General features: G+C 50.0%; 6 protein-coding genes across 6 annotated transcripts; 2 read left to right on the top strand and 4 right to left on the bottom strand.

Moving 5' to 3' along the window:
* Positions 1-44: 44 nt before the first annotated feature.
* Positions 45-1292, bottom strand: G6M90_00g055670 (uncharacterized protein; the record flags this gene model as incomplete). The annotated part of the gene is made up of 1 exon (XM_014688675.1): positions 45-1292. The coding sequence occupies one exon, from the start codon at positions 1290-1292 to the stop codon at positions 45-47; it is 1248 nt and encodes a 415-aa protein (XP_014544161.1).
* Positions 1293-1729: 437 nt separating this feature from the next.
* G6M90_00g055660 (uncharacterized protein) lies at positions 1730-3141 on the bottom strand (the record flags this gene model as incomplete). The annotated part of the gene is made up of 3 exons (XM_066130607.1): positions 1730-2809; positions 2871-3005; positions 3091-3141. The coding sequence occupies 3 exons, from the start codon at positions 3139-3141 to the stop codon at positions 1730-1732; spliced, it is 1266 nt and encodes a 421-aa protein (XP_065986651.1).
* A 3190-nt stretch (positions 3142-6331) lies between these two features.
* Positions 6332-6961, top strand: G6M90_00g055650 (uncharacterized protein; the record flags this gene model as incomplete). Its single annotated transcript, XM_014688673.2, has 1 exon — positions 6332-6961. One exon carries the CDS (start codon positions 6332-6334, stop codon positions 6959-6961), a length of 630 nt encoding a protein of 209 aa, XP_014544159.2.
* Positions 6962-8847: 1886 nt separating this feature from the next.
* Positions 8848-9383, bottom strand: G6M90_00g055640 (uncharacterized protein; the record flags this gene model as incomplete). Its single annotated transcript, XM_014688672.1, has 2 exons — positions 8848-9036; positions 9096-9383. The coding sequence occupies 2 exons, from the start codon at positions 9381-9383 to the stop codon at positions 8848-8850; spliced, it is 477 nt and encodes a 158-aa protein (XP_014544158.1).
* Positions 9384-10765: 1382 nt separating this feature from the next.
* Positions 10766-12727, bottom strand: FLC2_0 (Flavin carrier protein 2; the record flags this gene model as incomplete). The annotated part of the gene is made up of 1 exon (XM_014688671.1): positions 10766-12727. One exon carries the CDS (start codon positions 12725-12727, stop codon positions 10766-10768), a length of 1962 nt encoding a protein of 653 aa, XP_014544157.1.
* Positions 12728-13934: 1207 nt separating this feature from the next.
* On the top strand, positions 13935-15576 carry DCW1_3 (Mannan endo-1,6-alpha-mannosidase DCW1; the record flags this gene model as incomplete). The annotated part of the gene is made up of 4 exons (XM_014688670.1): positions 13935-14043; positions 14115-14600; positions 14672-14916; positions 14998-15576. 4 exons carry the CDS (start codon positions 13935-13937, stop codon positions 15574-15576), a joined length of 1419 nt encoding a protein of 472 aa, XP_014544156.1.
* Between the last annotated feature and the right edge of the window lie 1624 nt (positions 15577-17200).

The raw sequence follows: 17200 nt of genomic DNA, 5'->3' as shown, positions 1-17200 counted from the left end.
CTTCAACTTGCATGTGGTCTTGCCCTCACTCGCAGCATCGAGGTTCAAATGTTGAAGTCAAAGTCCTCTCCCTCATTCGCAGCATCGAAGTTGAAGAAATAGTCCTGCCCCTCATTCGCAACATCGAAGTTCAAAAGCCCCTCATTCGCAGCATCAAAACTCAAGCCTTGCCCGTCATACGCAACAACGACGTCGGTGGGATTGTGCTGGTAAGATTGCGCAAGGTCGGCTGGTTGGCCTGGGATGGGAGGGGGATTGGGGTCGAAATCCTCTTGCACGTTGAGTCCTCCTACTGCGGCCATGAAAAGAGCGGCATTACCGGCCACATCGTCAGGCGCCGGTGTCTCGTAGGGTGGAGGAGACGGGGCTTCGGTAGGCTCCTCGTAACCCGAGTATTTGTGGCGACGCACCCAGCCGCGCCCATCGTCATAGTATTTGACTTCCCACTTGTTGATCGGCACCATTTCATGCTCGAGGGTCGACCGGTTGTGGGGGGCTGAGGCAGCCAGCATACAGAGCCACCACAGCGCGAGATCCGTCGTGAGCTGTTCCGGGCCTCTTTTGGACCATGGCACCGGCACAAGAGCGACTTTGAACCTGCCAAAGCGGTAGGTGGGATCCTCAAATATGGTGCAACGGCACGCGACGAGTGCGTGATCTGTCATGATGTAACCGTATCGAGTCTTCGCAGTGTGACATAAGTTGGCAAGTTGTCCCAGCGCCCACATCTGATCTGTCGTTGTGAGATGAGAATCATCGACCACCACGCTCGCCGGAAATCTGCTGTGGGATTTCACGAGGCCCACTACGAGATTCGTCAACGGGTGATCGTCAAGTGCAATAACGTGATCGACAGTGGGTGCCCCCTTTGCGGGTGCCGTTCTGATTCTGGCCCGGGCTGACCCGTCGCGAGTAGTGACATCGTTCAGGAGGGAGACGCCTGTGTCGATGCCAAGGCTTTCTTTTGTAAATTTTTGGGCCATGTCGATTACACGGCTATTCCATTCGATCAGAAGCCGAATATGGTTGACTCTGGAAATCTCGATTTTGTTATTCGGCAGATCTGCGGCTGGGATGCCTCCAGGACCTTCCCGGTTAAGAATATGGCCGTAACTCTCAACAAGGGATTCAAGGTTGAACTCGCTCCATTCAGCGATCCCATGATGCTTCGGTAATGGCCACCGGCCTATAGTATTCTTGGATGCTGTATATTTCATGCAAGAGATTTGTGGCTTCGCTTGGGTTAAAATAGCACGCAAGCTAGTCGAGTTTCGATCACCAGGTGCTGCCATTGTGGCGACGCGGTATGCCGTGGGCGATGCGGGCTTAGCTCTAGTATGAGAAGAATATTTGAACAAAGACTGGAAGTGAGGGGCAAAGTATTCTCTGTGCAGAGGCCAGACATGAGGTGGCTACATGTCTGGTTGCCTGAAATTAGAACAAAGAAGATATCTGGATGGCTATTCGTTGCGGCCCAGGTCGCACAACATAAGTTGGCCGCTGTATGGCATTGCAGCGGACCAACACGCTGGTATTTTTAGAGCTAACATAAATTACTACACGTAGCCTTTCTAGTAGTAACTTATATATTCTATATAAAATAAATATAGGCTAATATATTAAAATATATATAGCTTAATAAGGCTTTTTTAGGCTTTTTTAGGCTAAGCTAATACATAATATAGCTATATAATTAGTATCCTAAAAACTAGAACTGATATTCCCTTATTCACCGCTGGTAAGGAAATAAGAACCCGTCTTTCAGGTACCACTGTAAAAAGATTCCCGGAAAATCACCAGATCTCACCATGCCCGCAACACCCGGCCGAAATCGGCAATCATAATGCCACAAAGATGGCGTACAAGTCAGTGGTTTGCGTCTCCTAGAGATGGCCCCCCGTCGTGGAGAGCCTTCGCGCGCCCGACCATTTGATAACCGTGCTGATCTACGCCGTCCTATTGCATCACTACCGTTTGTCTTCAGATTCGCCCCGCACGTCCTCCAGTCATACGATCTCGGGTCAACGTAGGTGAAGATGCGCTCCCTGGCTGCCTTGTTTCTCAGATTGTACCGCAGCTCACAGCCACGACCGCCAGGAAATGCGGTGATGGAGATGGGGCGCGCCTTGCCCCCAAACCGGTTCCACTCGCGAATCATGTCGTCAAAACGCTTATAGTCGCCCAGTGCCTTGTCAAAAGTCGCAAACTCCATCATTGACACCATTTCGGCCGTGAGATGAGGGTTGATGTCCGGAGTCGTCAGGAAATGAGGAGTCGTGATGGCGGTGCTAAAGTCGCACAACTTGCCACTGACAATCTGCACGTCCATGACATCGATGCCGATGATGCCGAGCTTCTGCATTCTGATGATGTCGCGCAGGATGCTGCGAGCAACCGCCGGCCGCAAGTTCTCCTCATCGGGCACACCCAACTCCTTGACGATGCCGCGAATAGGCGGCGGCCTGCCGCTCTTTCCCACAAACCGCAAGCGCACATCATCTGGTATGGAGGCATCGATGGATCCGTTGAAGTCCAGGCACACCCCGCTTGAGTCGTGCTGGAACTGAGCTATCATTCTCCGCTCGTGCTCCTCGTCGAGCAAGACGTAGCCGTAGCACTTGAGCGCCAGTGTCTCGTGACCCGATTCCTGGATGCGCCCATAGGCACGGCACTCGCAGGTAAAAGGCTCCGCATAGTTGTAGAGGGCAGAATATAATTCACGGTACTCCTTGCCCTCCCCGAGTTCCTCGAATTCCTTGGTGTCGGGTTCAGGCAGTCCCTCCCAGTCGCAGTCGTTGGGAAACCGAAACTGCGGCTCAGTTCGTCAGCGTTGTTCGCTTTCCAAGACTTGGGCTGTCAAGATGCTTTACCAGCTTCAGAGCGTACAACTGGCCCAAGATTTCGACTTTGAAGACGTGTGAGTGAAGACCCTCTCCCATGTGCTCAATAAACTTGATGGCTTGAGGGCCCTGAAAGTCGAAAGGAGGCAGTTTCGGGCCATCTACCTAGAAAAAAGCGCAGTCGGTTAACATGTTGAAGTGGGGAGTTGACCTTCCACCGGTGAGGCAACACTTGGTAGTTGGTACTTGCCTGCGGGAGTGGCACCAAATCGGCCTCTGATTCTGGCCAGTCGGGATACATGTTGGCCGCTGCATAGTCAAGGAAAGGTGTTTGTACAAGGAAGAAAAGAGCTCTTGAAAGAAACCTGACCTCTACTTAAATAGCGATATCAATTCTTGTGACGGGCGGCGATCGAGGAGAACTAAACACAGCGTAACCAGTAGGCAAGCGGACTGGCCCTTTTGGGAAAGACGCTGCGTCGCATTACAGTGCGGCATGCTGTGGGTTTACTGTGATGCATCAGCTGGGTGCGTGTGGCCAGCACAGACCAAGGAATCGGGCAGTCTCTTTGTTCCTGACTCGGGGAGGTACTGAAAATAAATACTGATACAGGGCTCTTTTGTAGTTGTTGTATTGAATTATAATGAGTCTGGTACAATGGAAATCCCTCAACAAAAGAAACCACCCAAGTCCTGGTGATGGTCTTGCTCACCCTCAGTTTGTAAATACACCGCGCTAACAAACGTCGGCCCCATTTTTTCCCACCCAGCGTTTTGTCTGCTCCTGATGTCCGCTCTTTGCGAACATTGAACCTCGGTGGTCTGGGCCTCATTAGCATTATTGGCGTGTAGGTCCTTTATTTTATTGGGGAAGGAGAGCTGCGCTCAATGAGCAGGTTTGCCGGCTATGAATAGGCCACAGACGATGCGTTTCAGGAGTTTGGGGTATAAATTTACACTAGATAATTTTAATATAAATACTTCGATGTTTCCGAGTAGATGTCCTTGTAAAAGTTGATGAACGTCGTTGATCCGACTTTAAATTACCACTGCGCTCGGCCTTTTTACCCCTCGCTTCGCTCGAATTGGCGACGGACATGCCTGATCTTGTGAGTAATAATGACCTGTAGGGACTTGATGAAACTGGCAAACGAAGCACAATGTTAGTTGCTTGCATGAATGTCAAGAGCCGGGGACTGTACATTATGTATTGAAGAAGACGAGCGTTCTGAACCATTGGTTCCGGTATACGAATTTGCAATAGAGCTGCCAAGCGACGGCTTCCTGGTGACACCAATATGGGGGCCGCGTTGATAAGACGGCCAGACTTTCTTCAGCCTCGGGAGCAGATGCGAAACAAATCTCACAGCCCCTGCATGGTAACGAATGGTCGATTGACTCCTTTGAGATGCGGATGCGGATGCTTCCGCAGTACATTACCGCATTTAGCACGTCAGCCGGAACCGTCCGCCAACATCCGGGACTATGAATATATGTAGCTACGTTATTCCTATGATTTAATCATCTCATTCCGTAGCCTGATGCTAAGAGCAAATGTCGTGTCACCGTCCAATTCCAGTCACACCGTGTGCGGCTTATACTCGCCGGGATACGCGACACCTCCAAGGCCATGTGTAAAGACGGCATATGGTTACATCTATGTCGCTGGGTCAAGTCTCATGTTTTGCTTGCAGCGCCGAAATTGCAGTCAAGACGCACTGGGGCGCGGGACGATATGCAATTAGCGAGTACATTAATAACCGACTAGATAATCTCAACCAATGTCTAAAGCCAAACAAGGAAAAAAATAGAGAGCTCGTCGCTACTCATCTCGCTTCTCAGCAGATCCCGCTATTGGCATCTTGTCAATGAATAGAGGCGAGAACCCGGCCGAGCCATTTTCGGGCCAAGTCTGGTTTAAATTTTCACCTTTGCCACACCCTTTCGGCCACAATTTGTGCGATTCGCTGCCTTGGGCGGCCCCGGAAACGGGTCGGCTATATACCAGTTAGTAGTATTCGAGGTTTGGACATCATGTGTAATACCTGGTGCAAGGCCTAGTATATACTTGTTCTTCTCCCGGAATTCTTTAGCGTATTTCTGGCAGGCTTCGCCGGAGAGATTTTGATCATAGCACAAGCCAGCGTCAGTGGCTGGATCTCTTGGCTTAAGGCAAGCCTTGACATCCGCTTCAAATATTTTGAGTTCTTCTTTATTGCACCATTCCTTCCTTCGAATCTTGGGTATTGCATCAATCCACAGTTGTACGCATTTCTCCCAAATATGGTTTGTGCAGTAGTACTCTGGTATTTTCAAGGAAGGGCAGGCATTGACCCAAATTCTATAAGCTTCCGTTTCGAGCTCTTCAAAGGTATTGCCACAATCATGGAGGTTAGATTGTCGAGAATAAGATTGGATAGAGAATGCCTGGCCTGCGAACAACGCAGCGGTAATAAATGCGAAACCCTTCATGTTAAAATGAAAGTCTGGGGCAAAATGGCTGGTTTAGATAAAGTTTTGAACAAGGCGGAGAAGACCAAGGCAATTTACCGATAACGGGAGGATAATAAAACAGGTAAAGATTGATGGGACAATGGAAACGTAGCAGCTTTTATATCTTGTCCTACGAGTCATGGAAGCTTTATATGCAATTATTTAAGCAAGAGCTTATACAAGCAATCTTGCATTATTTGACCATATTTGTACCCTAAATTCATGCCAATGCTAGTTTACACCACTTGACTTGAGACTCGCGACTGGACCCTAGAACTCGCAATATTTATGCAAAGACTTGTAGTCGAGTCATGGCGCTGGGGTTCTAATATTCATGCAAAATTGCGAGTAGCGTGGGTTACGTGGCAGAAGGAAGTTCACTCCACAGCTGTGACAAGGCCTCAGTGCTTGTTAGAGAGCTTGGAACGAAAAGGTTCAAATTCAAAGATAATAATATCAAAGAGTGTTAAAGGTCCTTGGCTTCCTAGGAGGAAGGAAGGGAACAGTAAGCATTGTATATGTAACGGGAATATTTATGCCTAAGGCACTTACTTAGACACGTGTTAAATATGTCTGGTGTAACGAATAGGTTCTTTATTGGTGAAGCCTGATTATTGGGCCTTTTCCGTGTAACAACAGCGGCTCGGCATAGAAGAAATTTTACCGGACGCGTCTAGGGACTATTGGTAATGCCCTTAAGTTATATGCCTGTGGCTCCAATAGTTCATGCAAAGCTACTTAGTATACATCTTGTACCCCTTAACTAAATATTCATAATATATGTGTAACGGCTAGGTCCTTAACATTCAAGGGATGAACCAATCAGGGTTCATGTTAGCATAGTCCCTCAGGCTGTCTGGTCACGTGGCAGTCGATTAACATTTTACCTACATATGCAGCTGCATGGCCATGACCAGACTCTTACAAGGGCATCCATGTGACCCTTATGCGACCAGACCATCATTGATGACTCTAACCACTGCGACATGGACATCAGCATGGATCCGAACCGTGTCTGGCACGACCCAGTTGTTGAAATTTACAGTAACCTTATAACCCCCGGTGTGCGATGCTCTGCAGAGGCATACGATCTAGCCAATCGTCGCTGGTACTGTGTAAAGGTCGAAGCAGAGGTCGAGGATGACCAATGGCTCTCATCAACCATCGCCACGCACCTTGGCCGGTATTACGCCGCAAATCGGGAGAAGCCACCCTGGAAGACAATGCGGATGAATGCAGAGGGCAGCCTGGTCACGTTTGACTCCCAACCGGACGACAAAGTCGACAGACCCATTCGAAAGTCACTGTGTTACGGGCACAAACGCACCGACAGATTGCCAACCACGGCCGTTGACAATCTCAAGAATCTAACCTACATCAGTCGCTCAGCAGACCGATGTACCTGGAATGACCAAGACTGCGTCTTCAAGCGCATCGAGTTTGATGTTGATGTAGAAGTTATCGAGGGCGAGATCCAGACGCGCGAGACTCTCATCCACGCCATGGGTCGCATGCCAGCGATTGAAACCAATAATGAAATGGCCAGGAGCTTCTGTCTTGTCCCATTCTCGCCGTTGTCCTCGCCGACAGAAAGCCCTGGAAACCCGGCACCGTTGCAGGCATCCTGATGCCATATGCTGGCGAGGACTTGGAAAGTTTGGTGAGAAACCGCAACACCGGTCTTTCACTCACCCTGACACAGCTTCTAGACCTGGTTCGAGGCGTTCGAGAGCTTGCAAAGTGTGGTGCGCAACACGGCGACATCAAGTATTAGAACACGGTGCTGAAGCCGACGGAGCAGGGTGGCGGCCCAGGCAAGCTGATGCTCATTGACGCAGGCTCCGAGGCTCCAGAGTACGATGGAGATGCCAGGGCATTGGGAACGCTATTGCTTTGGTGTCTCGAAAATACGCCAGCCTTGAAACAGGACAGGCAGGCCAAGGCCATGGTGGTTGCTGCGGCGAGTGCTCTTGTCAATGGGCATTTCGATGCGGCCCTCAGCTGCTTGTCTGCGAGGAAACAGTTTGACAGACAAGGATGAGGTTGAATAGCGTAGCGTGTATTTCCCTCCAAGAGCCAACAAGTGCCTCCTGTAGGATTTTCGTGCATGCCATTCCGGGCCGACGTGGTGCTTCTTGGCGCCGAGATGATGAAGGTCGAATGATGCGAGATTCGAGCAAACAACAAAATCTTGATACGAGTTCGGTCTTATCCAGAGCATTCCCGGCCGGCATACAATCCTGCAAACATGTATCGGATGGGAAACATGCCGTTCGTGTTGATCGCGAGACAACCGAGGCAACAACGGAGGATATCATGATTGGAGTCTTGCGGGCTATTCGGCGTCTACTGCCATGCAGCGCCGGCCTGATACCACCCGACTATAGCAAATGCTTTCTTGTCCTGGCCCTGGTTGCGGCTATTCCTAACAGGCATTCATGGGGGGAAAAAAGGTTATTGCGGACGCGAAACTCGGTGTTCTTGATCATTACACCGAGTCGCTACGTGACGCCAAACTTGGGCGACCTGCAAAAGATTTCTGGACGAGACCTATCCTCGTCGTCTGATATCGATGCCCTCCGCGGCTCTTGTCCGAATCCCGTCATGATGTGCCCACAGGGGCTACAAGATGAGTCAGGGGCATCGTGACTCGAGCGTATTCACCTGCGACGCCATATTCATTGGTCTAGAGGGAAGATAAGACCTGTTTTTAGTCTAGTCAAGTGAATCTCTGTAATATATATTGATACAGGCTTATTGTCATGCCTATGTTTGCGCTCATCGCTTTTCATCCCGATGGAATCTTTGGTCGCCAAGACAGTTTTATGTGCACTTTAGTGGCTGCGCAGAAGAAATTACAGGTGGGAATTGAAATTATTCATCATGATATAATGGTTGAGCTTCGTTGTGAAACATACTGCTATCATAATGATGTTATTTTCGGGACACTAGCCAAGAGCCGCTATGAATCGAGCTTTTTGCACCCGTGCCATTGTGAAGGTCAACCAATACCCGTAGTGGCAATATGATCAACCTCTGTCGTGTATGGCTATTATCAATTGCAATGCTTAAATGTGCAAATGTTGGTATTTGTCACTATAACAACATGCTCCAACTGCGAGGAAATTATACCCCCTTATATGTTAACGGTATTCCTCATTGCTGAAATCACCACGTCTTGGGAGCTGCCCCGACCATATGATATTTGGCGCCTACGAAAATTAGTATTGACCGCACTACCATATCTCAACGTCAATATCTTTCTCAACGTCAATATCTTTCGCTCCCACTTCTTCATACGGCTCATGTGACAAGGGCTCAGTGAGGGCTTAGAGTATCATGACTCACTTCATCTAATAACCCATTTTGGTATTAAACATCCTTGGTTTTCTTTAAGGCCTAGTTGACCGAAGAGCTCTTTAAATACAAGAAGTTTGCGAGTGTCTTCTGCCCAAGTCTTGTGATCGTAGTCCTCGTGTAACCGTGTGTCAGCTCATCACCAGTCGCAACTGGGCTAATGATGAAGACAACGCAGCAGAAACCGCAGCAAATTACTCCTCTTTGCTTCCTTTTTCGGAAAGACCTTTCCGCTTGCCCAAGTGTATTTCGCAAGTTTCCCAACACTTCCAAATTTGTGAACCGGCTCTCCAGTTCGTTCAGAGTCGATAAAGTCGACAATATTGACATGGATGCGCTTGATGGCCTAGATCCCATGATTGTCCATTAGTCATGTTCGCTTTCGGAAACTGTCACTCCTCTTACTTTCTTGCAAGCAGTTATGCTAGTCGGAATGGGATCAATGCCCAATTTTCCACAGAGCCGCTGAAGGGCCTCGAGCTTGTTCTCTTCGGTCCCATATATCGATCCGAATTGCTCCACGAGTGCGATTCGAAAAGCAGCATTGGCTTTTTTTTCTTCCTGGCTCTTGGTATTCCACCCGTAACGCTTGACTAGGCGGCGATACTCTGACCACACTTCGTTTGTGGGCTCGTAGTCAAAGTCAGGATAGGCTGCAAAGAAGGTGCCGATGTGATCGTTAGCTTTGGCCATGGTGTCACTGGCGGGAGCTATTGTCTTGTTCGTATTGTTTTCTGCTGAGTGAGTCTGAGTATCGTTGATTGTAAGAATCGGATTGCAAATAGATTGGACTTTGATATGGAAGACGAAGAGTAAACTTGCGGAATAAGGGAGAGATTGGATCCGTTGTGAGTGTCATGCTTCCCCACGTCAGTGCATATGACAAACGGCGTTGATAGCAAACGGAGTCTTCCATGACCTTCTATACACACAGCACAGCACGAGCCTGTAGGTGACCAAAATTCACTGTGTCTCTCATCAGGGAAGTGAGTCTGCGTTCGTCAAATGAATCGGACCAGCGACTTTCAGACCGTAGTTCTCCCGGCGGCTTCTCTTGCATGGAGCATTGGTTATATTGGACCTGGTTGAATTGATAATGTATTTTCAGACGCAATCCGACAGAGTCTTGCTATCAAAATCAACCCACCAAGAAGAATCGAAATTTCACTTCCTCTAGTGCCCTAGATAATTGAACATTATATGCTCTCTTAATTGTAGATGCCCTGCATCTTCACCCGTTGACACTTGAAGTGCCACGGGGAGTATTTTTGTGGGTGGACGGGTTTTGCCTTATGATAAATACTACGTTCACGATGCTATAAACATTTAACTCACATATAGGAGTGGCCTCACATGTTGGATTGATTCATCATAATAGTAGCTTTAACTTAAGCCATGTTAGTATCAATATTTGCTGACTCTGGAATGCTAGAGAATTGCCAGAGATACGCGGAACTACTACGTAGTGACTTCCTCTATTTAAGGTAATAATGCAATGCATTATTTTGTCTCCGTTATCATTATCATTTAGCCTGAAAAGCTAAGGGCTTTTGCCTTGACTAGAATATGTATCTCAAACTACACCTACAAGACATGAGTATCCAGGTATTGCGACAATGTCGCTGCATAATTATCGGAGTGACACATCGGGATAATAGTAGCATCTAAACCTATGCGTTCTGCAAACTCTAGCGCTGCCACAACGTAATCTCTAGTAGATAGACTGCAAAAGAGGGCTTCTTTGCGTGCCAGCGTAGAGGCAACCTCCCGAGTGTTTCACCATCTCAAACTGGCATGATTGTGTCGGCCGTATTGTCTTGTCATAATCGCCAGCTTGAATACCATCAATAATGTGTTCCTGAAGGGCCACATGACGGAAAGCTGACTCTACCGGCTAGACGTCGACAAAGCGAGTGAGAGGACCATGCTCTTAAAGACGTTTCGAGATGACGCGTATACAAGCGGCTGACCCGACACTTGAAATATTGGCGTTTATGTGACTGCCAGTCTGCTTCACAGCTGTTTCTCCACCTGAGCGGTAATGTATGCGCCGTTCTTTTCCTCCCGCCGTATTTTTAACTCGTGTGTGTCGATAACGCAGATTGAGACGAGTTTAATCGACTGCTGCTTGCGGGTAAAAGCGGCACAGATGGTGCAATAGGCGACTGCGACCGCTTTTGTCCGAGCTGAAGAGATGATCGAGATTTGTCACCTCGAGCCGTAGCTGCTAATGCGTCCAACTCTTTGACGGTGTCCAGGTTAATTTCTGACTTCATAAATGAGGCGCGGTCATCAGCCATGAGACGATAGCGCGCATCCGGGTTCTTTCTCAGCATTATCAAGGTCGTTGACACAATCACCATAATCAACAAGACGCAGGCGAAAACAGCGTTGAGAGCAAACAAGACAACCCCAAACACGCCGACAACGACTCCTGGCACGCCAATGACATTAGTAAATATAAAAAGGAATATTGCGTTAAGAAAGTTGACTACGCAAATAGCGATATTAAAAGAATTAGTCGGCTTATCCATCCACGGCCGCATGACTGATGCGCTGATGACAGCAGCAGCTTCAATCACTAGCAACGCGACAGCTTGCACAACGCCCCTTGGCTGAGCAAGCGCAATAAACAGCGACTTTAACATGATATATCCGAGGTAAGGGATAACGAAGTAATAAGCTGATGCCCGGAATTGAATGTATAAGAAGCCCAATTTGCTGAGCACCCGTGAATCAGAGTACAAGATGTACGCAGGGTTTTGGTACACGGCGACCGAACGTTGCGCAGTTCTAATGACCATAAAAGCTCCCCAGCCGAGGAACCCAGTGAGACCGACCAGGAACAAAACTGCCAAAGCCGCTTCAGCTCCCGAGTCGACGCGCGTGAGCTCCCAGAGTGAAAGGGTCGCCATCTGCAGAAAGCCAATGAGGGCCACCCGGTAAAGAACTCCCTTTAGGATCACACGCCAGTCCCGGCGGAAGTCGGTGAACCGATGGGATTTCATTATTCCCTTTTGGACGAGGAGCTGGCAAACGCCCTTAAAGCCCGCGACGGCAATAACAGTACCGAAGACGAAGATGACGAAGAACATGACCCCTGTCAGAAACAGGTTTGTCGTCTCGATGTTGGAGAGAAAAGCAACCCTCTCAATACCACGGACAATGTGCATGCCCGACTCGTCCTCTTTGCGTCTCACATGCGCACTGCGTTTCTGAACAGAAACAGAAACGCTCGCCAGGGAATCCAATAACGTAGCCGGTGTGCCTCCCGTGGCGCGCTGATACCACGTCGCAATGGTCTGTAAGAAGCCGACGCGGATAATGCCCATGGACCACTGGAAATTCTGTGTCCAAGACTGGACAATGGGAGGCAGGTGGACGGCCATTAACCCGAGGGCAGCCTGGCCCTGGAAATAGCCAAACAGGGAGAGGGCGTTGGCGGCAAGATGAGCAGCGGCATTGAATTGACCCAGGAAGTGTATTACCGCCGACGCGGTCAAGGCCAGACCGGCAATGACGGCAGTAAGCCACTTCACGGCCAGCTGGTTGACCGTTTTCCCATTGGATATCTTGGCCTCGAGGCAGGCGATGGACTCGTTGGTCCCCGTCACGTTGATGAAGACTCTGACGGAAGCGTCCAGGTCGGGCACACTGTACGCCAAGCCCGGCAGGTCTTTGACGAAGGCAGGATCGACCTTTTGGTTGAATTTGTTGGTGAGCCTGCTGGCCTGCATCGGGCAGAGTCCCACGTCGAGCTGGCACGGGTCCACGACCCTCTGGAGAATCTGGTAGCCGTATGCGTAGGCGCGAATGTCAAAGGTGACGTAGTTCTCGACGGTGGACGTGGCGACGATTTGGAAGCTCGCCGAGTTGTTGTTGGGGGTGAAGACGACGTTGAATAAACTGGCGGAGAAGCGAGAGTTTTCCTGGCAGCTGGCGAGAGCTGTAGATTCCAACTTTTGTATACAAAAGACGGGGGAGAAAGCTAGACCCATCAGGGTTATAAGCAGGTACTGAGCGCGGAGGAAGTGCATCGTGGTGGTCATTTGGCCGACCGGCTATGCGGTCACGCGAAGAGGGTACGGTGGCCGAAAGGAGAGGCGGTTGGGTGTGCCATGAGACGTCGTGGCAAGCAAGGCTGAGAGGGACGAGAGCAAAACGCAAGCAAGGAAACGAGGGACTTTGTTTTGCAGACTCGAGTGTGACGTTTGAGGAGGACGTTGGAAGGATGAGATGAAACAGTCACAAAGCGCCCACGTTGGCCACGGGAACTCGGCGGGAACCCAGCGGGAAACAAAAAGCGAAACCTCCACATTCGAGATACAAATCGGCGACCGTCCGAACGGTTGGCCTCGAATCCATATTTGGAAATGGCAAATTCAAGGGTGTGGCTATGCAATGCACCGGCGCTTACAACAAGTATGCGAGTCAAGTCGCAATATGCGTCAAGTAATACGGGCCACCTTTATGCAGCTTGCTAACCACTCAAGGACGAGAATGGAGCTAGTCTCTCATCGGAATTTTTTGTAGCTTTCGACAAATGGTGTAACATTTGGTTGCCACATGGCCCGAGGCAGAGAGCCTTTTGGACGGATAGACGCACACGAGACGCAACAGACGCAGACTGCTCAGTGCTATTGAGCCCAGAGCCTGATCGGAACAGGAGATTGATCATGGAGCTGAAAAGGATGCATGCCAAGGAAGGGAGGCGTGCCATGGATGGCGCCATGCAAATGCTTCGCGGTGGACCAAGACGGCTCGGTACTCGGAGCGGCGAGTCTGGTCTTGACCATCTGATCGTCTTGGTTGGGCAGCTTCGGGATTACAAGGTCCCAGTGCCAGATTGATGTCAATCTAGTGTAGCGACGTGACCCCTGTTGATTGTTTGTTCGTGAAGTGGCCCAGACGATGCTCCGCCACAATGATGCCCTCGTATGTACATAAGAGCTTACTGCGGCGACCAGACCCTTGTTCTGGAAGCCTGACCTGCCCACACACTACAGACCAATCCAATGCTCAATTATCTCGTGTCAACTGGTATATTATTATCATGGCGGGCTGTGCTTGAGCCGTCCGTTCAGACTCCTGCGGTTTCAATCCCCGCAACCTTGATCGGACTCTTCACGCGCAACATGGTCAACTCATGCGATTGACGGTGGACAAAGGCTACAACGAGGCAGCAGCCGACCCAACGGTAGTCTCACTGTCCTGCGTTGTTTGCCCCGATTTACATCGCTCATCATGATCTTGAGAACGAGCTGCGGCTTCGGTCGCTGGGCCGCCGCGACGATTTGCCTCATTTCGCAGCTCGATTCGCGTGTAAGCGCCGCGTACAAAATCGACACCGTAGGTACGACAGCTCGTCTTCATCCACGCGCCCGTCTGAACCGCAGCCGCAGCTGACGCATACACAACCACTAGACGGCATCAAGGAGACGGCTCGCTCCATGGCCGCCGACCTGAGGAGCCATTACCACGGCGATGAATACGGCCAGGTCCCCGGCATTCTGCCCGGGCCCCCTTCGGAGAACAAAGGCCCATACTACTGGTGGCAGGGCGGCGCCTTGATGGGCACCTTTATCGACTATTGGCACCTCACCGGCGACACGACATACAACGACCTCGTCATGCAGGGTATGCTTCACCAGGTGGGAGGCTCGGCCGACTACATGACGGAGAACTACTCCCTCTCGCTGGGGAATGATGACCAGGCTTTCTGGGGAATGAGCGCCCTCCTCGCAGCCGAGACGCGTTTCCCGAATCCCCCGGCCGATAAGCCGCAATGGCTCGCGCTGGCCCAGTCCGTCTGGGCGACTCAGGCGGATCCGAGTAGACATGATGAGTTATGCGGAGGAGGTTTACACTGGCAAATCCCCCCAACCAACAAGGGATATGACTACAAAAATAGTACGTTTGTTTCTAGTATCCTCCGTCTGTCCGCGGCTCGCCTTGTTATCTTACCCATTCGACCTACATAGCCATCTCAAACGGTTGCTTCTTCAACATGGGCGCCCGCCTGGCGCGGTACACGAACAACGATACGTATGCCAAATACGCCGAGGCTTCTTGGGACTGGATCTGGGAAGTGAAATACATCGACCACGAGTCCTGGCTGGTGTATGATGGCGGCTATGGAGCTACCAACTGTTCAATCCTTACCAGAGCCACGTATTCTTACAACGCCGCCATCCTTCTACAAGGCGCGGCGTTTATGTACAATTATGTAATAATGCCCTTCTTTCCCCCGACAACCACGACCTAGAGCTCGATTCTAACCTTGTTCTGTTTTTCGGGGGGGTAATAGACCAACGGCGATGAGAAGTGGAAATCCCGCATCGACAAGTTACTCGCAGCCTCACTGAAGAACTTCTTCCCCAAGGGCGTGGCATACGAGCCCAACTGCGAGATGAAGCAGGGCCAGTGCACGGCCGATATGCTCTCCTTCAAAGGCTACGTCCATCGCTGGCTGTCCGTCGTCACACAGGTCGCGCCCTTCACGCGCGAGACGATTTTGCCCGTCTTGAAAAACTCCACAGAGGCGGCTGTTGCCCAGTGTACGGGCGGGAGCAGCGGGAGAGTGTGCGGCTTTTACTGGTCCTCGGGAAAGTATTACGATCCCGAGGTCGATCACACGAGCGGCGCTGGGGAGGCCATGAGTGCGCTGGCGGCAGTGTCGAGCTTGTTGATTGATGGTAGTAGTCCGCCGGTGACTAATGCGACGGGTGGCATCTCCAAGGGCAATGATGGGAGTGGTCATGCTAATAATGGCGAGAAGAAGCTTCCGGATATTAGCACAGGTGACCGGGCGGGCGCGTGGATTCTGACGGTTCTGTGTTTTGGACTGTTTGTTGCTGGATTCGTGTGGGTTTCTATGGCGGACTAGTAGATGCTGGTGTGAGGTCTTGTGTTATAAACAGTCTTTCTTGTAGTATAATGCGTCTGCAGCTACTGTACAATTAATCTAAGCCTGGACTCGCGTGAGGAATTACAAAGGAGTTCTAACGGACTGTTCCTGGTTGCGAGGCAGTTGCATTATTGTTTGTCACGGCGCAATTCGAATATTACAAATCCTGGCAAAAAGGATGAGGATGAAGAAGGATCATGGCCAATAAACGTTCCCACCGACCGATAACATAGCCGTCTGCAATTTGACCGGTTAGTATGTCCAAGTATTGGACTAAAAGCGAGTATTCCCATTGAATGACAGCCAGAATTAACCGGCACTCTCATCGATCATGTGAAGCTACCTGGGGCGTGCACTGGCTAGTCTATTATTCAACACCTGGGATTAACTCGTGACTCTCTCTGTCCTACGTCACATATTAGTTCCTACTTTGTGTGAATAAGAACCAATAAGCAGTCTCACGTACTGCCCTTCCCTGTGGCCACCTAGCTATAATAGGAACTCTAACGACTATAGCTACATTTTCCCTTCCCAAGGAATCTTTGGTGACTCTTGTCTAACCCCGCCTCAAATTATCTCAAAAACCTTACTTCTCTAACCTGATTTAATCCTATATTGTTGTCAGACTCGGACACAATATTCTGGATAAGACGTTCTTAACGATCTTGATTATTTGTCTTAAAGACGGGGAGTGTTAACTTCTGGGATTTATTATCAGTTAAAGTAGAAAGCCAGATAATAGTAAAACTCTTATTTTTTCTCCTCGTCTTGATCAGTAGACCAGGTACTGCCTCCGAGATTCCCAAAAACGCTAATACAAGCGGCGACATATATCTACAGTGAGGCTTGTTCATCCGCCAACGTCCACGTGTAGCCGCTTTCTGTCTTTTACCACCCTTTACATGCCATCCGCGATCTACTAGTACGCAAGGTATGCCTTTTGGTATTAATGCCGTCACCGAGACCGATGTATGTTTCTGTGCTCGAGTTGAAAACTGGGGTGTTGGTGATGCATTTCACCAGCGGTTTGTAAACTAGTTTGTCGTTGATGTCGGCTGCGACATAGACGGATGAGATATAGTCAACGTTGGAAGTTTCTTCTTCAGCATCATTCCCATTAGAATGTTGTCCCCTGAAGTTGACGTGACTCATGGATTTCTTGTTCGGCTTATTGGCCTCGACGTTAATGCACTGATGGATTGTAATGCCCAGTATTCCCGATAGCAGATATGGGTCGGGCACGGTATTTTTTTTGAACCTGCTCCTCGTCAACAACTTGTTTCTTCTCGCGATGGCGGTCCCTTGGGTCCATGGCGTCTGTGCCGTGTCCCTTTTTGCACGGTCTGGTGCTCGTGGAAACCGGCCAATCTCCCACTCGAGAACCCCTTTGACATCAGTGCGCGCAGTTTCTCCCTGGAGGCGGTCCTCTCTCCAGTGCATCTTGTTGTCATCTAAAGTGAGGTCCTGTAAAGTAAGCTCGCAGACACCAGAGACATCGTCTGATTCCATGGCATTCGAGTCCCGCAGTCGCAGTCCTGACGAGCCAAGTTGCGAGCTCGGTGAATTTTGACCATCAGTACCTCGACAACTCTTAATATCGGCG

This window comes from Metarhizium brunneum, chromosome 3 (genome assembly GCF_013426205.1).
Source record: "Metarhizium brunneum chromosome 3, complete sequence".
In the NCBI taxonomy this organism is placed as follows: domain Eukaryota; kingdom Fungi; phylum Ascomycota; class Sordariomycetes; order Hypocreales; family Clavicipitaceae; genus Metarhizium; species Metarhizium brunneum.
The sequence above is the reverse complement of the archived record's forward strand: the minus strand, read 5'-3'. Positions and strand labels throughout refer to the sequence as shown.